The sequence below is a fragment of the Trichomycterus rosablanca genome, chromosome 25, assembly GCF_030014385.1.
Source record: "Trichomycterus rosablanca isolate fTriRos1 chromosome 25, fTriRos1.hap1, whole genome shotgun sequence".
Classification (NCBI taxonomy): domain Eukaryota; kingdom Metazoa; phylum Chordata; class Actinopteri; order Siluriformes; family Trichomycteridae; genus Trichomycterus; species Trichomycterus rosablanca.
In genome coordinates, this window is record NC_086012.1 from 5,107,423 (window position 1) to 5,134,813 (window position 27,391).

General features: G+C 40.3%; 1 protein-coding gene across 1 annotated transcript; it reads right to left on the minus strand.

Annotated features, from left to right (window-relative positions):
• Positions 1 to 1,420: 1,420 nt before the first annotated feature.
• LOC134302461 (gap junction delta-2 protein) lies at positions 1,421 to 18,028 on the minus strand. Its single transcript, XM_062987568.1, has 2 exons — positions 17,886 to 18,028; positions 1,421 to 2,264 (listed from the first exon to the last, which is right to left on the minus strand). Exons 1-2 carry the CDS (start codon positions 17,954 to 17,956, stop codon positions 1,421 to 1,423), a joined length of 915 nt encoding a protein of 304 aa, XP_062843638.1. The 5' UTR covers positions 17,957 to 18,028.
• Positions 18,029 to 27,391: the final 9,363 nt, after the last annotated feature.

The following is a 27,391-nucleotide window of genomic DNA, read 5'->3' on the forward strand; positions in this document are numbered from 1 at the left end:
TGCTAAAAGCTACGCTGCTGGAAATGGAGTTCCATGAGTGTGCATGGTATTTCATGAACCTAGTGTTTGGGGGGCACATATCAGCGCATCCTTAGTTCTAAAGTTCCAGTCCCAAGCCTGAATAAATAGGACGCTCGTGTGCCAAATTGAATATAAGGACCAATGATTGACTCTTTAATACAACTAGTTTGACAACGTTAGCTTGTTTGGCGTAATAGTAACAGCTATGCTGCTGGAAATGGAGATCCAGGAGAGTTTTGGGGGTCTGAATACCAGGCTGTGTTCACAAATACAGAAGGCGCATGGCGTTAAGTGAACCAAGCCTTTAGGGGCATATCAGTGATCCTTATCAGTTCCTTAGAATCATCACGGCTGGTAAGACAACATGGCACTGGATATAAGGGCAGTTGTAGCCTAGCGGGTAAGGTACTGGACTAGTAATCAAAAGGTCGCTGTTTGAAGCCCCACCAGGCCAGGTTGCCACTGTTGGGCCCTTAAGCAAGGTCCCATCACAGTACTGTAAGCCGCTTGGGATTAAAGCATCTGCTAAATGATATACGCTGCCATGGCAAATCAAGATATTATATGGACTGTTTTTAACATGGTCTTATCATGCAGTGTTCATATAGCATGTTAACGCTATTGGTTTCCCTTATATCCTTATCTTTTTTTCAACAATTTCCTCTCTTTTCCTTTCATTTCTGCTGCACAAAATGGAACGATGATCTAATCTATCTGAGATAGCGGGGGTCTTGTGGCAGAACGCTGGGATGTAAAGGTGTTATCATAAAGAAGACAGAGAGCGGAGTATATCAGTATATCATGTGTCAGTGTGTCAATGTGGCAGTGTTGCTTGTGCAATAATGTTTAGATACACCGCATTGTTATATTTTTTTTGTTCTGCGTGATTTACTGACAAAACACCAGGCATAAATAGTAATTTTCATCTGGCACCAGAGCTCTGACAATGATTCATAGCAGGAATGGAAGAGAATAGCTATAATGATAATAATCTCACGCATCACCGTCCTCCCTATAGAGCACAGAGCTCATAGGAGTGTTTAGAAGAAGCCATGAGGTTCACGTCCCTGCAGTGTGTTGCCTTGGATGTCCGTCAACTGTTCCTGACGGCCCTTCCGCTATCCCGTTCTCTTCCAGCCCTTGAATCAGTTTTGAGACTCTCCAGAGCAAAGACTCTTGGAATAATATATTATTGTCGTCGTCTTCTTTTGTACCTCCTACCAACCTTCTCAACATTTCCCCGCTCATTCCACCACATAGGGTTTAGAGGGGGGAGTGGTTTGTCAATTGTCTTGCTCGGTAGGGTTGTACCCTATCCTTTACTCTAAAAACTGACCCAGGAACTGTCCACATCCCAAACTCCATGCACTCCAAATTAAAATTAAAAGCTACGATAGGATCAAACATAAGCTGACTCGCTGGACTGAGTCCTGCCCAGGTTGGTTGGCTGCGACAGGTGAGACATGTCCTTCTTGCGGATCTCGCAGATGGACTTGCGGCGAGCCTGGACGCCCTGGATGGCCGCCTTGATCTTTCTCCAGCCCAGATGGTTGAGCTCGGCCAGGTTGAGCACCACGCAGATCCCGCTCACTGCGAACATGAACACCAGGAAGACTGTCTTCTCGGTGGGGCGGGACACGTAGCACTCCACCTCCTTCAGGCAAGGGTAGCGGTCGCACTCGAAGATCCCCGGGACGCTGAAGCCGTACAGGAAGTACTGGCCAGCCAGGAATCCGATCTCCAGAGCGTTGCGGAACACCACCTGGATGATGTAGAAGCGAGAGATGCCGTCTTGCCGGCGCACCTTGGAGCTCTTGGCGTGGGTCAGGCCTCGCGGCGCGTTCGGGATCTCTTTAACCTCGAGACAGTCGGGTTCCTCTTTGCCGCCGCTGCTGTCAGGGTGCTGCACCAGGATGCCGTTGACGTTCTTCACCTTGCGTGTCCCTTCGCGGTTGTATTCCCTCTCAATGATTGGGTAGAGGAAGGAATAGCGGCGGTCACGCTGCTTGGCCGACTGGTGGACGGAGTAGGTGATGAAGCACAGGCTGGGCGTGCACACCAGGATGATCTGGAAGACCCAGTATCGAATGTGTGAAATGGGGAAGGCCTTGTCATAGCAAGCCTGGTTGCACCCAGGCTGGAGAGTATTACATATGAACATGGTCTGCTCGTCTTCGTACACCGTCTCCCCCACGATGGCTACGATCAGGATCCGGAAGATCACGACGACTGTAAGGAGGATCCTGGACAAAGTGGAAAGAGAAAGAAATCAGGGTGGAATCGAGACGGAAACAAAAGACATGCTTTATGAAAGAAAAACAGCCTTCCGTTGACGCAATCCTTTCACTGTTAGCAACAGAGCACATGCTAATTAGCGATATTTGTGCTATTTAAATGAGCCTTAGTCTCTCTTTCTTTTAGCCTTCTCTGCTCCTTTAACGATGCAGGCTAATTTAAAAAGTGAGAGCTGACGTAACTACTCACAGGCTCTAATTATAGCAGCGCCTTCTGTGTCAATAAACTGTTAAAACAAAAATACTTCATCAGTGCTGTTAGCAGCAGATGTTTCTTTTATTAATTCGTTAAGCACATGATCACAGTTTTACTGCATTTTTGGTTGCAATAGCAACAAGAATATACACCACCTCCTTGTTTCTACACTCACTGCCCATTTTATCAGCTCTACTTACCATTTAGAAGCTCTTTGTAGTTCTACAATTACTGACTGTAGTCCATCTGTTTTTCTGCATGCTTTGTTTGCCCCCTTTCATGCTGTTCTTTAATTGTCAGGACTCTGACAGGACCACTACAGAGCAGGTATTATTTAGGTGGTGGATCATTCTCAGCACTGCAGTGACACTGACATGGTGCTGGTGTGTTAGTGTGTGTTATGCTGGAGTTTTTTAACACCTCACTGTCACTGGACTGAGAATAGTCCACCAACCTAAAAAATATCCAGCCAACAGCGCCCCGTGGGCAGCGTCCTGTGACCACTGATGAAGGTCTAGAAGATGACCAACTCAAACAGCAGCAATAGATGAGCGATCGTCTCTGACTTCACATCTACAAGGTGGACCGACTAGGTAGGAGTGGACAGTGAGTGGACACGATATTTAAAAACTCCAGCAGCACTGCTGTGTCTGATCCACTCACACCACCACCATTTCATTGTCACTGCAGTGCTGAGAATGATCCACCACCTACAGGTCCTTCTCAAAAAATTAGCATATTGTGATAAAGTTCATTATTTTCCATAATGTAATGATAAAAATTAAACTTTCATATATTTTAGATTCATTGCACACCAACTGAAATATTTCAGGTATTTTATTGTTTTAATACTGATGATTTTGGCATACAGCTCATGAAAACCCAAAATTCCTATCTCAAAAAATTAGCATATTTCATCCGACCAATAAAAGAAAAGTGTTTTTAATACAAAAAAAGTCAACCTTCAAATAATTATGTTCAGTTATGCACTCAATACTTGGTCGGGAATCCTTTTGCAGAAATGACTGCTTCAATGCGGCGTGGCATGGAGGCAATCAGCCTGTGGCACTGCTGAGGTGTTATGGAGGCCCAGGATGCTTCGATAGCGGCCTTAAGCTCATCCAGAGTGTTGGGTCTTGTGTCTCTCAACTTTCTCTTCACAATATCCCACAGATTCTCTATGGGGTTCAGGTCAGGAGAGTTGGCAGGCCAATTGAGCACAGTAATACCATGGTCAGTAAACCATTCACCAGTGGTTTTGGCACTGTGAGCAGGTGCCAGGTCGTGCTGAAAAATGAAATCTTCATCTCCATAAAGCTTTTCAGCAGATGGAAGCATGAAGTGCTCCAAAATCTCCTGATAGCTAGCTGCATTGACCCTGCCCTTGATAAAACACAGTGGACCAACACCAGCAGCTGACATGGCACCCCAGACCATCACTGACTGTGGATACTTGACACTGGACTTCAGGCATTTTGGCATTTCCTTCTCCCCAGTCTTCCTCCAGACTCTGGCACCTTGATTTCCGAAAACAGTACTTTGGACCACTGAGCAACAGTCCAGTGCTGCTTCTCTGTAGCCCAGGTCAGGCGCTTCTGCCGCTGTTTCTGGTTCAAAAGTGGCTTGACCTGGGGAATGTGGCACCTGTAGCCCATTTCCTGCACATGCCTGTGCACGGTGGCTCTGGATGTTTCTACTCCAGACTCAGTCCACTGCTTCCGCAGGTCCCCCAAGGTCTGGAATCGGCCCTTCTCCACAATCTTCCTCAGGGTCCGGTCACCTCTTCTCGTTGTGCAGCGTTTTCTGCCACACTTTTTCCTTCCCACAGACTTCCCACTGAGGTGCCTTGATACAGCACTCTGGGAACAGCCTATTCGTTCAGAAATTTCTTTCTGTGTCTTACCCTCTTGCTTGAGGGTGTCAATGATGGCCTTCTGGACAGCAGTCAGGTCGGCAGTCTTACCCATGATTGCAGTTTTGAGTAATGAACCAGGCTGGGAGTTTTTAAAAGCCTCAGGAATCTTTTGCAGGTGTTTAGAGTTAATTCGTTGATTCAGATGATTAGGTTAATAGCTCGTTTAGAGAACCTTTTCATGATATGCTAATTTTTTGAGATAGGAATTTTGGGTTTTCATGAGCTGTATGCCAAAATCATCAGTATTAAAACAATAAAAGACCTGAAATATTTCAGTTGGTGTGCAATGAATCTAAAATATATGAAAGTTTAATTTTTATCATTACATTATGGAAAATAATGAACTTTATCACAATATGCTAATTTTTTGAGAAGGACCTGTATATAATACCTGTTCTGTGGTGGTCCTGTGGGGGTCCTGACCATTGAAGAACAGGGTGATACCGGCTAAAAAAGTATGCAAAGAAACAGGTGGACTACAGAACTACAAAGTGATCCTATATGGTAAGTGGAGCTGATCAAATGGACAGTGTGTGTAGAAACAAGGAGGTGGTTTTAATGTTATGGCTGATCAGTGTAAGCACCTGTGCAGAGGTGAGAAAGGGTTTTGCTAAGGGCTGCACGCAGGTCGGAGGAGGCGTGAGCAGCAATATACCCCCCTCGACTGCAATCAGGCATCCCCCAGCAGCGGAAGACAAATCGACCTACGCTAAATTAGGAGAAAATGCATAAATAAAATAGAAAAAAAACACGCATGGTAACATTAAGGACACCAGGTCAGAAATCATATGACTCTGTATGCACGTGTTCTAGCAAAGATTGCACTAATGTAAAGCATTGCCATTATTCATGAAACCCATCAGGTCTGCTTTTCTGTGAATCACATATAATGTCTTACGACTTAATAAGTGCACAGGCTTCTGGTGGGGATTACACTAAAAGATTAGCCATGGCATCCTTGCCTAATGGTGATGGTGAGTTAATGACTAGGGATTCCAATATACACTTAGATATGCATGTCTTGTTTTTTTTACCGTACCATTACCACTCTACAGACCACCGGTTGCTAAGTAACGTTTTTCTCAGCTTCAGCCAACAATATATCCAGAAATAATGGATGGATTGGACAATATAACTTATTTGTCGTGTGGAGTATACCGGTCAAGCTCTGAAGAATGTGATTTATTGGACTCTCTCCAAATAAGTGAGACATGATAATAAGCGAGACACATTTTCTGTGTACATAAACAAGAAATAATAATAAAAAAAGAACACAAAGTACTTAATTTGTAGCTTGCTTTTCATTGTGGTTCAGACCATTAAACATTATTATTAGTCGTATTATGCCACAGGCTAATACTATGCTAATGAAGTCATGTTAAAAAGGAATTAAATATTAAAAAAGAAGGAGAACCAAATTCACTGCCTCTGTCGCCTTGTTTACACACTGATCTACATTTAACTAATAATTCCTTAATTAATTCCTACATCAGTTATATGTTATTAAATTGCATTCTTAAGTATACTGTTAAAGTGTTAGCCTTTCCCTGCAAGAAAGTAGATGTTGCTGATTGGTCAAGGGATGTCCAAGGATGTCTTAATTTATTTTTATTTTTCCCATGGCAACCCCACTAAAATAAAAAATAAAAATCACAACCCCAATTAAAACATCACTCTTTAACATTTTAATTAAGCAAACTAGCTAGCGTGTTGCAAAAACAGCAACCGAAGGGCGCTCAGGTGGTGCAGCGGTAAAACACGCTAGCACACCAGAGCTGACATTTCAAAACTCAGCTCTGCCATCAGGCTGTTGTTCATACAGGGTGAGAGCCAGATAGGGGTTCCTCATAACTGAGGCAATTACGACCTCTGCTGGCTGATTAATGGCGCCTACACAGAGTCGGGAAATAATGTGTTGATCAGGGTGTGGCTCTCCGTACACAAAGCTGATTCACATATGAACTCACCTCGTGCAGGTGAAAAGATGCAGTCGGATACTGCACATGTCGGAGGGGGTGTGTGTCAGTCTCGCTCTCCTCAATCAGGGCGAGGATCGGCATCAGTAGAGAGGAAGCATAACGCAATTGGGTCATTGGATACGCTAAAAGTCGGGAGAAAAAGATAGCAAACACCCTGGACAGGTCCTCAGTCCATCACAAAGCAAACACAAGCATTGATGCTTGTCTTCCTTGAGTTCTGGGTGAAGAATCAAGACGAGCAAGACTAGTGGCTCAAATGTTGCATGGGACAAGCAGGGTTTTATAAGTACTCCAAGGTAGCTTGGGTCCATTTTTGGCTTTGTAGGCGAGCATCAGTGTTTTAACCCTAACCCAGTGAAGAGAACACAGCAGTGGGGTGATGCGAGCAGCTGCAGCTGTAAGGGTTTAATAGTGGACATGGGAACACCTGCCAGGAGGGCCGAATCTTCCTGATGTTGTAATGTTGTAAGAATACAACAAAACTGCATGTCTTTGGACTGTGGGAGGAAACCAGAGCACCCGGAAGAAACCAACTCAGACACTGGGAGAGCACAGACTCGGACCGCTCCACCACTCAAACCCAGGACCTTCTTGCTGTCCACTTATTAAGTAAATAAAATACTTCATTGCACACATGACCAGTTGGTACTGGATAACTGATGTGCCTCTGTAAATATGCTTATTTAAAATCTGAATGTTGTGTTGAATCTGGATTGTTCACATCTGTTATTAGTGTGATTAATGATTAGTAATTCATACAGGGAAATACATGGAAATGGCACCCAGGTGGCACAGCGGTATATTCCAATAGCACACCAGTGCCGAGACTCAGCGTTGCCACCGGTCGGATGGGCGCCATCTAGCGGGCATAATTGTCAGTTCCTGCAGCAGACACGTTTCTGCCAGGGTGGGATGACCGGACTATGTGAGTGGTGTCTTTAAACGCTTTGTAAGGACCCTGATTGGCAGCTAAAGAGGCGTCTGTGCAGAATGCATGGGTGAAAAAGGGGTTCGCTAAGGGCTGTGCGTGGGTCAGAGGAGGCGTGAGCAGCAATATACCCTCCTCGACTGCAATCAGGGATCCCCCAGCAGCGGGAGACAAATTGACTACGCTATAAATTGCAGAGAAAATGCATAAATAAAATAGAAGAAAATAGGAAATACATGGCAGTAAGGTCATACTATTTAACATATGCAATCTAAACCTATTGTTTAGGTGCTAAATACTATATTAAAGCTTCTAGTTATTATAGTAAACATTTTAACCTGTACCAAAGGTATGTGGGCAGATTAGCTCTTCCCAATCCTAATCTGAATCACAATGGATTTGCACACCCGCCACATGCTACAGCTGCGGGGTCAAATATAATCTGCACCAAATCACACATAATAATAGCACAGCATCCTTCTGGACTGCGTAGGCTGCAGTGCATCCTAATCCAACACGCCGGCGGTTCCAACCAATGTCCTGTGTGGTTTGGGTACGGTTCCAAAAACCGAAATCATGAGGGAAAAAAAAGCATGGGAAGCATCTGCCGAAGGGATAAAGTACATTCACAACACAGAACACACACATAACACACACATACACACTCAAACACTCGATCATTAATCTGCAGTTGAGCTGAAAAGGAATTGCATTAGTAGATTTTAATAGCTTTAGATCATCCATCGTCCATCCCAGCCGTCAAAAAATCCTTCCCTTGAGGAGTCATTTGTCTTTCCTGTATTACGTTTCATCTCTTTAGTCTCTATTCCTTTGTTTAGGTCTGTTATAGTCTTGGTTCCATGGTACTGCAATGCAATTCTTCTCTCAAAAACGGGACTATGAACTAGACTAGTAATCGAAAGGTTGCTGGTTCAAGCCCCACCTGTGCCAGGTTGCCACTGTTGGTTCCTTGAGCAAGGCCCTTAACCCTTAATTACTGTAAGTCGCTTTGGATAAAGATGTCTGCTAAATGCCGAAAAAGTAAATGTAGAACTGTCTATTCTAGCAGCTCTAAAGCTTTCTTAGTAAGTGACCCTGTTAGCGGCATTCCAATTCATCCCAAATGTGTTCAACTGAACTAGAGATACAAAGTTCTCCTCAAACCATGTCTTGGTTTGTCTACATACATTGCATTGTGTGCAGCAGTACAGTCATGCCGGAACAGGAAATGGCCTTCCCACACTGTTTCCACCAAGTTAGAACCATATGATTCATTCTATATGATTGGTGTATTCCCCCCTAAGCGTTCCAATTCATCCCAAATGTGTTCAATTGGGCTAAAACTCGTTCCAGACCACTGAAGTTCTCCTCAAACCATGTCTTGGTTCGTCTACGTACATTGCTTCATTCTACTGTATATGAATCCTCCATTCACCCATCTTAAGGGCAGTTTAAGAGACACAAATCCACCCTCTGCACCTACTTCATAACATAAAGTAACATACCCAATTCCTTATAGATAGTGACCAGAGAAGAGCATATTAGCATGTACAGAATTTCATTCTGTCAATTTGTTCATTCAAGAAAGAAGAAGAAGAAGAAAAAGAGGGGATGGGAGGGGTTTTTACCCACAACACCCTCATCCGTCTCTTTTGCACCCATCTTCTTGCGCCTGTTACCATGGCAACAGCACAGGGCAGAAAGGGAGCAGTAGGAGTGATGGAGGTCGACATGATTGAAAGCAGTAACTATACCATAACGACGAGTAAAAATGACAACGACCGACTGCTACTCCATTAGCCACATAATGAAAATAATTCATATTCATTCATAATTTCATACTTGATATTTATTTATTTATTTATTTATTTATGTATATGTGGCTCTGTCTTTTATGAAAGTAAAAATTACATTTTAAATGAGCAATGTGTAGTCTGCTATGGAATTCAATTGAAACTGGCTAATAATAAGATTTAATATTTAAATTAAGGCGATACATTTATTTAAATTAGATTTGGAGCCAAAATGCTTGAGCTGAAATCTGCCGCCTGTGGCATTCTGGGCAAAGCTGGACTGCTTTAAACATTGCCATGTTTTGATTTTCACTTGTTATAGGAGCTGAAACAAAATGCACGCTTGTGACATGGATTATCTTTGCATATGTTGTGTTAGTGTGGTGTCAAATCTGCACATTCTGCACATATTTGTCTAGTCTGTTGTTATTTGGAGGACTGGAGGACTGCAACTCCCTCCTGCAACTGATACAGAATGCAACAACATCCCTGGTTTTAATCCACCTCCAGTTAAGCTAAAAGATAATCAGTGAGATTCTGATCTGTTTGAGTTCGGGTCTCAGTTCTGCTACCGGTCGGCTGGGCGCCATTATACACCGATTAGGCATAACATTATGACTACCTCCTTGTTTCTACACTCACTGTCCATTTCATCAGCTCCACTTACCATATAGAAGCACTTTGTAGTTCTACAGTTACTGACTGTAGTCCATCTGTTTCTCTACTTACTTACATACTTTTTCAGCCTGCTTTCACCCTGTTCTTTAATGGTCAGGACCACCACAGGACCACCACAGAGCAGGTATTATTTGGGTGGTGAATCATTCTCAGCACTGCAGTGACACTGACATGGTGGTGGTGTGTTAGTGTGTATTGTGCTGGTATGAGACACAGCAGCGCTGCTGGAGTTTTTAAACACCTCAATGTCACTGCTGGACTAAGAATAGTCCACCAACCAAAAACATCCAGCCAACAGCGCCCACGGGCAGTGTCCTGTGACCACTGATGAAGGTCTAGAAGATGACCAACTCAAACAGCAGCAATAGATGAGCGATCGTCTCTGACTTTACATCTACAAGGTGGACAAGTAGCTAGGAGTGTCTAATAGAGTGGACAGTGAGTGGACACAGTATTTAAAAACTCCACTCATACCAGCACAACACACACTAACACCACCACCACCATGTCAGTGTCACTGCAGTGCTGAGAATGACCCACCACCCAAATAATACCTGCTCTGTGGTGGTCCTGTGGGGGTCCTGGCCATTGAAGAACAGGGTGAAAGCAGGCTAAAAAGGTATGTAGAGAAACAGATGGACTACAGTCAGTAATTGTAGAACTACAAAGTGCAATAAGGAGGTGGTTTTAATGTTATGGCTGATCGATGTATAAGCTAATGCTTCAATGTGTCAATACGCCGTGGCCATGCATTATTTTTATTTATATGATGCATGAGATGTCACCACCAAGGCTCCATAGCTGTTTACTAAGGAAACACTTGAGTCACTCAGGATGAGATCGTCTGCTAAATGCTGTAATTGTAAATGTAATTATTACTCCATCATTACCATTTTTTATCTACACTGAATTTTAAATGTCTTTGCTTCAAAAGCAACTTGTTTATCACTGAGAAAGAAATACAGAATACATTCAAGAGCAAGATTATGTTATTTTTACTCTTTTGATACCCGCCTGGGTAAACCACCAAAATGCAGATTATCCGATTATTTATCAGCAAAATTAATCTGAAGATCTGTGTGTGTGTGTGTGTGTGTGTGTGTGTAAAGACACATTCTGTTCTGTAATCACTCCGGCATCACTGTAGCTCACTGGGCTAAAAATATCTTCTCATAATACATGAAAATATTCATACTGTGCATCTGTTTCAGAAAAAGAATCATAATCTGACATCCTAGTGTGATAAAGACCTTAAAAAATGCTGCGGTGTTTCTGGATTGGCTTTATAATTCCTTTTTTGATCGAAAGAGATGTTCACAAGTCACAAAATACGGGTCCGGGTCAAATCACGAGTCTTTAGGCTAGAGTCCGAGTCAAGTCACGAGTCTTTAGGCTAGAGTCCGAGTCAAGTCACGAGTCAATATAATATACACAAAACATATATTGGAAATGTAGCGTAGAAATAAACTAATAATATGTAAGTTCAGATAAAAAACAACAACAGATTAGCGACTGTATTTTGCCGTTTTACTTAGTGCCTTTACTTTCCTAGTCATTGTGCAAATGATTGTAATTTCCATAACAAGAAGGTACCAGTTAAAAGCTTAAACTGATATGTTTTGTTTTCATTGCAAAACAAAAGCGAGCAATAAATCACAGCACAGCGGCCAAAATCCAGAACACAGCAAAAAAAATCATAACCACTGCTCACCTTAGCTTCTGTTCTTCCAGATGCTATTAAATTTATAAGCCATTAGGAATATAATCCGTTATTTTGTAAATGTGCTTATAATTAAAAACCTCCAAACTTTTCCCGATTGTGAAGTAAAACACGAACTCGTCAGAAAGCCAATCAAGCGTTTCATTGACCATCGTGTGTGACGCAAACTGAATAAATGCAAATAACAGCATTTCTTACTAAAAATTCAGAAGGTCTGATTGGTTCAGAAAGCGTTAAGTCTGTAGGAGCGTTCCATTCACCCCAGTTGTTCCTGTGAAGTGTACTATGTAGGGTATTCCACCATTTTAACTGAGATTCCAATCCAAAGTTAACAAAAATGTTCAAATGAAGTGACCTTCAAACTGTGAATACTTATAATAATTATATATATATATATATATATATATATATATATATATATATATATATATATATATATATATAATTGTCACACGTAACTAATGTTAACACATGCTGACGCTAGGGACTCTTGTTGTTTATGAGTCATGAGTCCAGTCCAAGTCATTTGAAACGAGTCCGAGTCGTTTATTCTACACTTAAATGTGTCAAGTGCAGTCAAATCAGCTCTTTATATAAGCACAGAGTAATCAGCAAAGTAATCAGCTATAGTCCCATAACTATGATCAATAAATAACTAGACATAAAATGCCACTGGCATATTGCAGCAATAATAAATAAGTAAACTAATACAATGATGTCAGAACTACATTTTTGTCTGCTCCTCTATTTATGTGTCGCCAAAGTAGATAACTTGGCACAGATTTGGCACAGTTTTGTACTGGATGTTCTTCCAAATTCAACCTTTTTTATTTTTATCTGGGTCTGGGACCAGCACTGAGAACACACTGACAAGTTCACCTCAAACTAGGCTAGGCTGTTTGAACACCACCAACCCCTCAGACATACAGTATCCAGTCATGCCGACTTCCCAATAGCACCTCTGGGAATTGAACCCTTAGAACTCAGCAGTAGTGGAATAGTGTCTTTACCACTGCGCCACCTGAGTGCCCGGTTTCAGAACCACACATACATGTAAAAAAAGACAAAAGGAATGAATAAAAAACACAGTCTTGTCTGTATACGTTCCTGCCAAGTCTCTCAGTCTCATTTGAGCCATTTAGAGGTGCACAGGGTGCTTTTGTGCTTTGGATCACTGTCTTATTACATAATCCAATTTTACTTAAAACAAATTAAGGGTTCTGTCAGTTATGGAGCATCACCAGGCCTTGAAGCGAATGAATCTCCACATCGTCACACTGCCACCATCATGTGTGACTGTTGGTATGATGTGCTTTTTGGGCTGGATGTCTATTCAGTTTAGTGTGAAGATCTGAAACAATTAAGTATGTGAGAATAACAGTGAGTATAACGGTGTAAAATAAATATAAATGTAAGTATAACAGTGTAAAATAAATATTACATCACATCCCTAAATGCTTCTTGGCTGTAAAATAGTTGCTTGGCTCGAACTATAGACGTGTTAGTAAATAGAAAACGGTGTTGGCGTAATGTATGTGTGCAAACTGAAGATATATTACTGAAGAATAATCGTTTAATACGTTTGAATAGTGTGTGTGTGTGTGTGTGCGTGAGTGTATGTGAAGCATGTCCTGATATGGGTCTTTCTGCTTCTCAGTGCTGGCACGGTTTTGACTGGACGTAAATATAGCTGCTACAGTTCAGTGTGTGCGTCTAACCATCTGGTTGTGGGACTGTTGCATATGCCTCAGCGTATAATGTTTGATTTTTTTTCACTATAATGGGGTGATTGTGAGACTAGTATTAAAACTACATATATAAAACCAGATCTATATACAGTGCTCAGCATAAAATTACTCCGGGCTGCGTTCGTGTTAAACGTGAATCACATTTGTGTGTCTTGTTTCTCTCTGTTTGTATAGAGCTGGCTGAAATAAAAGCTAACAGTCTGTTTAGTCAAGTGCCCTCCAGTATTATCTTCACTGTGGTTCATTTATACAGCTGCTGTGACAACCTACAGCTCTCGTTACGCTCACCAGGCACGCAATCATTCACGAAATGAAGTCATTTTTAATATCATTTTATAAAATATAGTGCTTTAAAATAAAAAAAACACCTCCCTGTTTCTACACTCACTGTCCATGTTATCAGCTCCACTTACCATATAGAAGCACTTTGTAGTTCTACAATTACTGACTGTAGTCCATCTGTTACTCTGCATGCTTTGTTAGCCCCCTTTCATGCTGTTCTTCAATGGTCAGGACTCTCCCAGTACCACTACAGAGCAGGTATTATTTGGGTGGTGGATCATTCTCAGCACTGCAGTGACACTGACATGGTGGTGGTGTGTTAGTGTGTGTTGTGCTGGTACGAGTGGATCAGACACAGCAGCGCTGCTGGAGTTTTTAAACACCTCACGGTCACTGCTGGACTGAGAATAGTCCACCAACCAAAAATATCCAGCCAACAGCGCCCCGTGGGCAGCGTCCTGTGACCAATGATGAAGGTCTAGAAGATGACCGACTCAAACAGCAGCAATAGATGAGCGATCGTCTCTGACTTTACATCTACAAAGTGGACCAACTAGGTAGGAGTGTCTAATAGAGTGGACGGTGAGTGGACACGGTATTTAAAATCTCCAGCAGCGCTGCTGTGTCTGATCCACTCATACCAGTGTGTCCATTATTATTACTTGTTAATATAATTGTGGAAGCTTGGTATTTTAGCACTTACATCAATGAAGGCTCCTTTAACAGCTTAATGTTTGGATTGCTTAATACACATATAATCATACACACTATATGTGGACACCTGACCATGAGCGTGTTGGACATTCCATACCAAAACCATGTGTATAAATATGGCTATATATTCTAACAAAGCTTTTAACATGATTTTTAAGTGTCTTTTTAAGTGTGGAAATATGTTCTCTTTCATTATAAAAAACACTTGTCAGGTCAGATTTGTTTCAATCAATCCCAAAGGTTTTCAGTGGGGTTTAGGTCAGGGCTCTGTGCAGGTCACTGGAGTTCCTCTTCACCAAAGCTGTCAAATAATGTCATTGAGGGGCTTCATTTGTGCACAGGGGGAAAGAGGAAGAGGAAAGTGGAATCTAAACAGTTGAGGATTGTTGAAGCAGTACAGTCTTCAGTCAGTCTTCATGTATGCAGAATTCTCTATCACTGGATTACATTGATCTTATCTCCGTTAATTCAAAAGACTTAGAGCACTTCAAGCTGAGAGTTAGCAAAAACAATGAAGGAAGTGTTATCATTAGAACAGTTTGTCTAATACTATGAATTTCTATAATATTCTATGTAATTATGGTCGCCAGGAGTTGGAATAGACTTGACACAACTTAATAATAATATGACTGTAATAAGCAGTGTTAACTTGAACAAATAGGTCCTAAAAAACTGGCCTTCTTTATTTTCTCACTAATATTTGCTTTTTTCTTTCCATGCCTTCACTTATCATAGACTCCCAATAGTGCTATGCTAGGTTGTAGAGTCATAAGATTTGTCATATCCCCTCTGAGACAAATACCTCCTCGGGAAAAGATGCCTTCTAAGACAATCGCACAGACAAATAAGCATGTAATAAAGCATGATAGATGTAGAAAAAGGCAGAAAGCAGACGTGCAGCCCTCAGTCTTTGAGTCAAATAGTTTTAAATGAACACTTGTAAATGTACATGTGCTGATAGCTGGCTTCCTTCTTTCTTTTTTAAAGTCAACAGATTTGGTCATATGAATTATTATACTGATGTTATTATTACATTCTTATGAACCTAGCCTGTCCCAAGCTTGGAAATAGGAGGGTTGCTTCAGGAAGGGCATACGGCATAAAACCTAAGGTCTAATGATCTGCTCAGGCAACCCCTAACAGAAGCAGCCGAAAGTAATCAATCATTCATTCTTCATATGTGCTTTTATTTTTATTGAGCTAAACGTTTCTGAATGGCAGCTCTGCTATGAATTCTAGCTTTGTGAAGTCTCAGTGCTTAGCAATGGGATCATTAAGGTGCTTAGTCATATACACCGATTAGGCATAACATTATGACCACCTTCCTAATATTGTGTTGGTCCCCCTTTTGCTGCCAAAACAACCCTGCAACTGTGATGCTCTGTGTATTCTGACACCTTTTTATCAGAACCAGCCTTAACTTCTTCAGCAATTTGAGCTACAGTAGCTCGTCTGTTGGATCGGACCACACAGGCCAGCCTTCGCTCCCCACGTGCATCAATGAGCCTTGGTCACCCATGACCCTGTCTCCGGTTTACCACTGTTCCTTCCTTGGACCACTTTGATAGATACTGACCACTGCAGACCGGGAACACCCCACAAGAGCCATCATCATGCCATCACAATTTGGCCCTTGTCAAACTCGCTCAAATCCTCACGCGTGTATGTGGTTGTTTTAATGGCTATTTTTTTTTGTACCATTTACTAGAGTAACTATGCTGTGCCCAAGTTATACAAATTATTGTCAGTAAGATTTATTTTGTGACCACTGTTCAGCTCTAAAGATGCAATTTACCCCAGTCCCCACCCACCCATGTACATATTTTTTTAGTTTCTTTAAAAAAATGCTTAAGAAGGAAAGTCATCCAACACATTGTCAAGCCAGTTTAGCTAAGTGAACACAACCAACTCTGTAGAATTTAAATCCAACTCATCTTATTATTAAAGATAAGATACCATAAGATTTTATTTTAGTAATTCTACCGTGTGTAAGGTTAACAGTTTGAATCCCAGCTCTGCCACGCAGCCACTGTTGGGCTCTTAAGCAAGCCACTTAACCCTCTCGGCTCGAGTATATGTATTTATGACCAATAAAGGCATTCTATTCTGGTTTATTCTATTATCTGTAAATAGAGGAAACCTGGAATACTCTACTCAGCTCTAATCACGAGTGCTGACATTTCTTCAAGAGCTCAGCAACAACTCATTTAGAGAGTTATATAAGGTCCCAGAAAAGCATCTAAGGCTGCTTCAGTTTTCACAGCTACACACAAAATCGACTAAAGGGCTATAATGAGAAAAATGTTGAGTTCTTAGAAAAAATTTGACAATTCGACTGGGCAAACCAATTACAATTTTTATATCTAACAATTAGCAAAGTCAGAATTTGATAATAAAATATGCTTTTACTTTTACTCAATACCACACACAAACTCTCATTTTGCTTTGTGACAAAAAAATCATGAAGCACATATGGCTCCTTAATAAATCTGCGTTTTGTTACGGCACCTTTTTTTTATTCATTGCTCAATCAATCTGAAACTTGATTACGATTCCAGTGAGAACAATCATTTAGTTCACTCTACTCAAATTAATGATGCCAGCAGTTGTAGAAAGTGGCACAGGAGCTTCATTACAACCGATCAGGCATAACATTAAAACCAACTCCATTTATCAGCTCCACTTACCATATTGAAGCACTTTGTAGTTCCACAATTACTGACTAGTCCATCTGTTTCTTTGCATGCTTTATTAGCCCCTTTTCACCTTGTTTTTTAATGGTCAGGACCCCCACAGGACCACTACAGAGCAGGTATTATTTGGGTGGTGGATCATTCTCAGCACTGCAGTGACACTGACATGGTGGTCACAGCAGCAGCGCTGCTGGAGTTTTTAAACACCTCACTGTCACTGCTGGACTGAGAATAGTCCACCAACCAAAAGTATCCAGCCAACAGCGCCCCGTGGGCAGCGCCCTGTGACCACTGATGAAGGTCTAGAAGATGACCGACTCAAACAGCAGCGATAGATGAGCGATCGTCTATGACTTTACATCTACAAGGTGGACCAGCTAGGTAGGAGTGTCTAATAGAGTGGACAGTGAGTAGACATGTCATTGTAACTGCAGTGCTGAGAATGATCCACCACCTAAATAATACCTGCTCTGTAGTGGTCATGTGGGGGTCCTGACCATTGAGGAACAGGGTGAAAGCAGGTTAAAAAAGTATGTAGAGAAACAGATGGACTACAGTCAGTAATTGTAGAACTACAAAGTGCTTCTATATGGTAAGTGGAGCTGATAAAATGGACAGTGAGTGTAGAAACAAGGAGGTGGTTTTAATGTTATGGCTGATCGGTGTATATTTAAATAAATACTTTATTGAATGCATTCATGACAGTACTCGGTGCACAACCCTGTATATAACAAGGTTTCCACTTCTAACTGCAGATTTTCCTTAAGAAATAAATACAATTAAATTAAAACATGGGGAATAAAGTCTAAATATATTAAGACATACAGTATATCACTGAAGATCAATCAATCAATTAATATAAATATGAAATATTTGTTTCCACCACAATGGTGATCTGAAGCAAACACAATGAAACGTTCTTACCTTCCAATCATAGTAGAGTGCTGCTGAACAGCAGCCTCCAGGAGGCGTTCCAGGATTGTCCATTCTCCCATGGCTGGATACTGAAGGCATCCACCAGTTACACCAGTAACCGATTTGGTGGATCTCTGTTTACACCTCTAATGGATCCACGAGGAGAGTCTTCCTGGTCCTATGAGACTTCTTCTGGTTGAAGAAGCTCTGAGATCCAATGATTATCACCTGCTTCAGGAAGGAACTGATGAATGAGCCTTGACCCCAGATGCCCCTCCGCTTCCACTTGAGAACTCGGCTACCCTAAATCAAGACTCTGTTCTGCCATCTGCTACGTGTACTGACCTACAGCTATTTACCACCTGCACTTACACTCAGATCCACCAAGTCCTTCTCGCTTCATCTGTTATAATCTACCAGGCAGCACCAGTCATACATAAATTAATTGCAAGAACGATTTCTACACGTCGTCTATTCCGCCCTGGCATCCTCTCTGCCATTCTTCTCACCCGTTCTGCATCTTTCTTTCCGTGGTGCTCCTTTCCTGACCCTGCTGTCACTATGAGCCTCTCCTCCTACGCTCGCAAAGCAAAGCTCTCTGCTTTCTTTCCTACCCCTCCTCTCGTCTCCGCTCGCTTTGCCGGCATCACGGCGAGCGAGCGCGGCATTCTCTACCACCCCCTCCCTCTCTTTACTCCCTTCGCTTGATTTTGCTCGACTCCCTTACTCTCTTAATGCTGTTTGAATATGAGAGCCTCCAGTTTTCTACCACCTGTTTTTATCTATTAATCACTTTCGTTAACACTGAGCAAGTGCATGACCTGGAGCTTAGCAGTGCATTACACCTTTACCCATTTATCCCCTCCTGTCTTACGTCAGTCTTCTTGCTGGTCTCAATAAGATGACATGCATGTACCTTGTTATGACCTGAGATGCTTAAAATTGCAAAAACGTCTTTGAATGCCCCTAAACTTTATATTTAAAACCAATAATAATACATCTATGTTGTAAACACAATTGAAAAAAGGAAGAATTTAATCACCTTTCCTTTTAATTACACATTTTAATCATTTAGGAATTGAGAACATCCCTAAAAAAATATGATTTTTGCTTTGACGGCACCCTTATACTATGACAGAACCTTTTCCTGATAACAGTCTGAATGACCCCTATTTATCTTTGGCCTCAAGAACCTGACATCTGTTTTTCCCGAGAGCAAACCGAAAAGTGGATTCATTTGACCACAGCGCGTTTCCACTTTCTTCTGGTCCATTTGAGATTAGCTGAGGCCCACAGAAGTCGACAGCATTTCAGCATAGAACTGATGCATGGCTTTGTATTCGTGTAATTGTGTAATAGAGCGTTAGGTTGCATTTCTTGATGTAGATGCAGCATTAAGTGCCTTAAGAAACCCATGTGGCTTTATATTTATCACAGTAGCAAGATTCTCTGTCCATGTAGTGGTTTCCAGTATGCCATATATGGAATGAGATTTCTCAGGATTCTCTACATCTTTTCACAATATTATGTACGGTTGGTGGTAAAACACCTACATTATATGCAACCCTGCATTAACAAATGTTTTTTAAACTGATTAGCAATTCTCTCACATGATTGTGAGCCCACACCCATCTCAGCTTTTACACCTATTACCCCCAAGTATACAGTATAATCCCCACCAACGTACATCAGTTAAATAAAGGTTTATAAGAATTAAGAAATCACACATTCCTGTTTTACAAAAATATCCCAACGTATCCCATGGTGTTTGTATTTATGCACGTTTAGATATGAAACACCTCCTGGACCTGGCTCACACACTCATGGTTAGCAAAAAAAAGAATGAATAATTTAAGCTATATTAGTTTTTGTGGGTTTGGACCAGTTAAACCATTTGCAATAATTCAATTGTTAGACCTGCTGTACAATATATCTTATTTAGCATAGAGCTAATTAGAATATAGCTAACAGACTGGCAGCTTGCAGGCTAACTGCTAAACATTTTGAAATATTCTACAGTACAGTACAATCCCTGCTTAAAACAACAGCCTGGGCTAACAAACTGATTGTAGCCGGTAACTAGCCATAGCTGCTCAGACTGTTCTTTAGGATTTTAGGTTACTAGCTGGTCATACTGGGAGACTAGCTGAACAACCAGCTTTACCAGCCAAACATCATCTTTTTTTTTTTTTTTTAGGATGGAAGACCAGCTAAACCAGTTCAAAACACTTAAAGACCAGCTAGCTATCTAGCTTTATTTTTACGCAGGGATTAATAAATATATCCAATACGTAGCTAACTTTAGCACATAGCAATTAGCCTGTCTGGCTAATTAGCAGCACTTACACTGGTCACAGGTGGAAAGACACTTCTAGTCATAGTCCAAGTCTGGATTAATGTTATTATATTTTTGGAAGTCTATTGCATTATAATTCCTGCTTGAAAAATTGATATGTTAGTCCGGGCTAACAAACTTTTGTTTTAGGTTTTGGTTTAGGTTTCTAGCTGGTCGTACTGGAGGACTAGCTGAACAACCATCTACACCAGCCAAACGTCATCTTTTTTTAGGATGGAAGACTAGCTAAACCAGTTTAAAACAATCTGGATTTCTTTTTGAACATAAAAGTTTATGTAGCTAACTTTAGCGCATAACAATTAGCCTGCCTGACTGTGGCTAAAGGTAGAAAGACACTTCTAGTCAAGACTGAGCACTTAACAGACAAAATTAGCCATGACTGATGGAAAAAAGGGCAACACCGACTACTGGTCAAAGTGTCGGTATGGGTGGTGGAAAAGATCACTAGAGAATCTAAATCGTGCATGGTTAGCTTAGCTACAGTGTCAGTATTGGAAATCTTGTGCTATTTTACTTAGTATAGATAACCAAAACTAGCCTTCTCTTTAAAAATAAGTTTGTAATGCTTGCTGATTCAGTTTCTTCCTAGTTTTATATAAGTTCTAAAGTATATTATTATTTACACCTGTTACATTAATTAACATCCACACAATTGGGTAACAAGCACCAGGTTATTAACTTCAAAATCTCAGATTTCAAGCATCCATTTCACTGCTCGCTAACATGCTAAGCTGAAGCCTGAGCTAGAAAAACTCAGACGGAATGCAGTTTGTGTACATTACACGACTCTGTTCATTTTCAAAGTGTAGCCTCTCTGTACGTCTGTGCTAAGAGAAAACCGGCGATGAGAAGAACAGTGAGAACACAAAAACGCACTCAAGTAGAAGTAATTATCCAAAACAAATGATATGTTTTGAGCATGTTATGGTCAAGAGTTTCTCTCATTCACAGGACACGGATGTCATTTACATTTACACACAAACTAGCAAGTGCTAACAACTGTGCCTTGTGGAGAAACGGCTCGCTAAACAGTGTTAGCGAATATGCTACAAGCGAGGTTTATGGGTTGCTTTGCTCCTTGTTTCTACACTCACTGTCCATTTTACCAGCTCCACTTACAATATAAAAGCACTTTGTAGTTCTACAATTACTGACTGTAGTCCATCTGTTTCTCTACATACTTTTTTAGCCTGCTTTCACCCTGTTATTTTTTTTAAATGCATTTTCTCCCCTTTTTCTCCCCCCTTAGCGCATCCAATTGCTCAATTTGCATCACTCCTCCTCTCTGCTTCTGCCGATCCCTGCCTTGACCGAGGAGATCGAAGCTAACCCACGCCCCCTCCGACACGTGGGCAGCAAGCCGTATGCATCTCATCACCCACACATTAACGAGTGTTGTGCCACCTAGCGTTGTGTACGGAGACACACACCCTAAGAGCACTCTTTCCTCATCTCTGTGTAGGCACCTCTAATCAGCCAGCAGAGGTCGTAACTGCACCATTCTGACAGAGAGACCCCATCCGGCTTAGTCCCGCCCATCTGAACAACAGGCCAATCATTGTTCATGTGTTGTACTCGAGATCCCAGCTCTGGTTCCAGCTGAGCGGCCCTTGTTGTTTGACATAAGTGCTCCGGAAGAGTGGTGACTGTTGTTGCCGTAAAGGAGGGAAATTCCATATTGGGATGTGCCCACATACACTGTACACACTGTATGGGCAAAAATATTTGGACATCTAACCATGAGCTTGTTGGACATTCCATTTCAAAAACATGTCTGTGGGAATTTGTGCCCATTCAGTCAAAAGAGCATTCATATTGCTGGGCACTGATGTTGGTCAAGAAAGCCTCAATTGATGTTTCAGTTCCTTCCAAAGCTGTTCAGTGGGTGATGAGGTCAAACCACTGGAGTTACTTTAAACCGAGCTTTTCTTCATGTCTCTATAAAGCTTGCTTTGTGCACATGGGCACAGTCATACTGAAAACGTAAAGTCTCTTCCCTAAACTGTTGCCACAAGTCAGAAGCATATAACTTCCTTTCTTTAAGAGATTCATTACACCTGTTTGTTCTCTAGCAATCAAATAATCCATTCAAGCTATTCCTGTGAAGGTATCAAGAGGCATGGATTACCTGTCTGGATTGGAATTTGCAGTACAGGACAGGGCACAGGGGGTCAATCTTTAGGTTAAACCCCACAAACACACACACACACAAACGCACCATCCCCACCTCTTTCCTGTCAGCACGCCTGCCCTTGATTACATGATAATCAGCTTTTCATCCTCTCGGTCAGATAGGAGAAAGGGCAGCAGCACCACATACGAGTAATTAAAGCCTTTACTAATAGACTGAAGTCAATCAGGAGAAATGGCCCTGCTAGAGTAGCTCTATGCATATCAATATTCAGTCCCTTATTTATTTCTTTTAAAAAAGTTTGAGCACCCTACATATTTCCCTGAATTTCAAAGTATAAAATAAAGTATTTTACAGTATTGCTATATGTTACAAAAAGTTCCAGGTGTATTTGAGGGTATGATTGAGCCATTTGCCCTAAAGCTTGTGTAGTGTAATGGTGAAAGCCCATAAATGGAGTTCGTATCCAGGGCTGGGCTCGCAAATAGAGAGGACACAAGGCATTACATGAACCTAGCCAACCTAGATCTGACCAAGCTTTGCAGATTTAAAGGTGAAGTCTGCTCAAAGAGAGGTCACACCACCTCTAGGGCAATTCTCTCAGTAACCAGACTGGACAGAGCCTGGCATCACAATTCCAGAGAGGAGAGAAAAAACGTAATATATAGAAACACTCCCACCTGGAGTGAATTAGAACTCAACAAAGTACAGGACAGCAAATAAAAAGGAACAGACATTGATCATCTGTGCTTATGATTCAGCTATGCACTTACACCAGAATACATAATACAGTGGTACCTCGAAACTCAACGCCAATTGGTTCTGGGAGTGGCATCAAGTTTAAAAGACGTCGAGTTTCAAGGTATCTTCCCCCCCATGACAGGGTATCTGCAGGTATTGGGAAATTAAATTTAAGACTTTTTAATACCACTCTGAGACAAAAATTAAGACCACTGTCGCAGTAACAAAGCAGCAAAAAGCACACATCAACATTATGTTTACAGACTTTATTGTAAGCATGCGAGTGCTGTATTTTCTGTTTAACCAATATTTAATGATTTAAACTTAAATGAACAGTTTTGTATAAACCAAAACCATTTATACTTATATTTTGTATAAGGGTCATTCTATAATTTGGGGTACATTTCACATCACCAAAAAAGTACAAAAACAATGTTCTCTCTCAATAAAACAATCAGTGGTTCAAGTTAATATATTCTTTAGTGTAACATATCCACTATTTGCAAAGCTTAAACATTATTTTTTATTTTTTTTATTTTAAAGGGACAGTAGATGTAGACTACTAGGTAACTTAGTTGACAGGTAACATAGTTGACAATTTCCCTATTTTGACCCATAACTTCAGTGGTAGACCTTGCCTGGCTGACCACATGTCATTTCTTGAACAGAATAATGTCTAATTTGAACATACGTTTGAATTAAAATTATTTAAAAAATTGTAACCATAACAATGTATGTAACATAGTTGACGGTCAATTAATATACTAATTGACAATGTTCTATTATAGATAAAATATTTTAAAAATTAAGAGAACATTCACCACAGTTTGTTCAATATACCCTCCACAGAGATAAATGATATCATGTAATGCTGGTCACATAGTTTTAGAACAAACCATTTTTGAGTTGCTGAGTGGAGTTCTGTTAGTAACATAGTTGACAGAACTTTTGCGGACATTAATAAATAAAGATATTTAAATGATTTAAAAGAGAAACTCAATTTAAAAAATATTATTTTTCTTTGGTATTTAAACTTTTAAAATAAATAAAAAAATAGATGTTGTTGCCCTTAATAATTTTATTCATTATTTTGAAACCAAGGCACCCTCAACTTAAAAAACAGACACAGCAAAAACTGTTCATTTAGGAACATCATGACAAATTTTAAGCTAAATGAAGCATAGGATGCACATAATGTTTTTGTGATATTACAACATGTTTTCCATTAATAGGTAAAATATGACATTTTTAAAGAAAATAGTTAGAATAAATATAATTATTATCATTGGACATGGAATGTACCCCAAATTATAGAATGACTCATAAACCAGAACCGTCTGTACACTGAAAAGGGGGTCTCAGTTTTCTGCTCGGGAATAATCTGTCCTGTTACATGTTAGCATAATTAAACAAGTTTATTTCTTAATTATTTGTCATTATACTAAGAGCATTGCTTATTTTCTGCATGTTCTATCTGTTGCTCCGTTACGGCTCTGTGTGTGTGTGTGTACGGCTCTCTATTATGCCTCTTATTGTGACTGATTAATTCCCTTTACTGATGGAAGCTGAATGGGTGGATTACAGTCGATAAGAACTGCGCAAAACTATAAAAAAAAAAATACACCTAACGGCTCCCAGAGGCGCGACTCGGTTCATTTCGTTCATTTTAAAGAGCCGTTCAATAGAATCGGATCCTTCGCGAACACATGAATACAGACTGGCAGATCGCAGTCACACACACTAGCTGTCGGTCGCGAACGAGCTCTTTGAGCCAACAATTTTCTCCGTGGCACGGGCAGGCACTCCACAGGCAGAAGTGGTCAAATTGAAGAGCCATTTTGGAGCAGAAAGAGCCGACTCTTCTCGGTGAGCTGAGCCAAATGGCTCACCAAAAAGAGCCGGAATTCGCATCACTCTTAAACACAGGCGGAGCAGTTTTCATTTTAGGCTCTGTGACTTTTTTTATTTCTCTAATAAGGGAACTATTAGGATTAAATGGTTAAAAACCTTTATTATGCAACAAAATTCAATGTGGTTTCATATTCCTGGTTCCATTTTTAAGAAACTGGGAGGAATTGAATTCTTTGCGAAGTGTGACTTTGAAATGAGTAAGATTCCTGTTAAACTATCATACTTCCACAAACAAATTCTCCAGTTCTGGAAAATGATATTTCAACATAACTTCTCTCCTCATGGATCAATTTTATGGAATAATAGGGTAATCACAGTTGGTAGGAGGTCAATATTTAAAAAAGATTGGTATGAAAAAGGTATTATATTTGTAAAGGATCTTTTAGATTGTCATGGAGATCTTTTAAATTTCTCATCCTTCGTTGGAAAATATGATCTTAGTTGTAGTTATAACGATTTTAAGAAGGTATGCAAAGCGATTCCTTTAGCATTGCTTCACCTTATTAAAAATGTCATGATATTTTCCAAGGTGACTGTTTCAGTGCCTACATTAAAAGTGAATGGCTGTAACTTGGTTGACTTCAAGTGTAATAACAGGATTATTAATGATGGTCTGAGACAAAAGATTTACTTTGAATATAATAGAGATTCTTTCAAGAAACTTCCTAAAACAAATTATAAAACCATAATGTCTTTTGCTCATTCCAAATTTGTCAAATGGCCCCTATCTCCTAAAGTGAAAGAGACTCATTTTAAAATAATAAATAAGATATATCCTGTAGCAGTGTTTCTTGAAAGAAGATTTAAATTTGATGTTGATTTATGTGCCTTTTGTAAGTCAGAAGATGAATCCCTGGAACATTTGTTTTTTTCATGTCAATATTCACAAGGTCTTTGGACGGACATTAGAAATTGGATTAATCTTAAACTTAACATTCCTTCTTTTGGAATTGATGACATTTTATTTTATGTGGAAAACTTAAGTTCAGCTTTCTCTGATGCTATAAATGTGGTCGTACTTTTAGCAAAATACCACATTCACTGCAGTAAGTGGTAACAAGTAAGGGGTAACAAGCCCTCTTTCCTTTGCTTCATGAATGAATTTAAATCATACTATTCTGTATTAAATAGATTGAAAAACTGGAAAACTGCAAGAATCATCTCACATCAGATCTCTAAAAACTTACTGTTTTAAGTTTCTCATTGTATTACTGTATGGCTTTTCCTCTGTTAATAATAATAATTATTATTATTATGTTGCACCCCCTAGATTGTAATTTATAGGTATGACATCCTCCACGAGAATTTGTATTCTTTTGTATTGTTCTGTATGTTATGTTGTTTAAAATAAAATTGATATATTTAAAAAAAAAAAAAAAAAAAAAAAAAAAAAAAAAAAAAAAAAAAAAAAAAAAAAAAAAAAAAAAAACTCGAGGGTTCATGACCCAAAGCAAACGTCAGTTGCAGACCCTGTCACATATACTGTATATTAAAACAAGTGAGCTTAATTTATAAAAAAAAAAAAAGGGAACTATTCGGTCAGATAGCTATTTGTAGTGAAAGAAATACTGTTATGATTTCAAGCATTTTCAAGCACTTCACCCAAAATTCCAGCACTTTTCAAACCTGGAAAATACGACATTAAAATTCAAGCATTTTCAAGGATTTCAAGCACCCGTACGAACCCTGTTATTTAGCAAGTAATGAGCGTAAGGTTACCTCAAATTAGCGCCCCTCGGAACCATTAAGACTGCCGTTGGTCCCGCTTAGTTCAGTCCGCCGTTTAAACAGTTAAACTATTTGCATACGAAATCTGGAAATTACGAGATACAATCCGCGAAAATAAACCCTAAACTATATTTACACTCTGTGGCATTTTTAAGACCAGTGGCAGATGAATTTAAGACTTTTTAAGACAAATTAAGGCCTTTTTTTAAGATAAACGAATTTAAGACTTTTTAAGGATCCGCGGACACCCTGCATGAAGGTGTGGAAAAGCTGTTAATGCGATCTGTTTTCCCAGAAGTGTAGTGTTCCTGTGTCGTTCTTTTAATACATTGTCACTAAGCTTTACTTAACAATAAGCGTTTTGGACTCTCAGAAAAGCTCAGCATCCCCGAGCTAAAAAACAAGTTTAAAAGTGAAACACATGGAGCTTTCAGAGGGGATTTGACCGTTATTCCACACAAATGCAGATTCGTCTCATATTCGCACTTTGATGCCGTTTTACCACACCCCTCAAGCCGAGCGCTGAACAAAGCGGCAGTCGCAGACATCAAATTTTAGGGTACAAATTTCTTAAGTTCCAAAGATTTCCAGTTTTGAGGGATGTTGAGTTACAAGGTACCACTAAACACAGAAATGACTGACAAGAGC

Excerpts from the sequence above, each read along its gene's own strand:
- LOC134302461 (XM_062987568.1), bottom strand. The coding sequence starts at position 17,956 with ATGGGAGAATGGACAATCCTGGAACGCCTCCTGGAGGCTGCTGTTCAG. Across the intron at positions 2,265-17,885 it reads CACTCTACTATGATTGGAAG|GATCCTCCTTACAGTCGTCG; the intron begins GTAAGAACGTTT and ends CACTTTGTCCAG.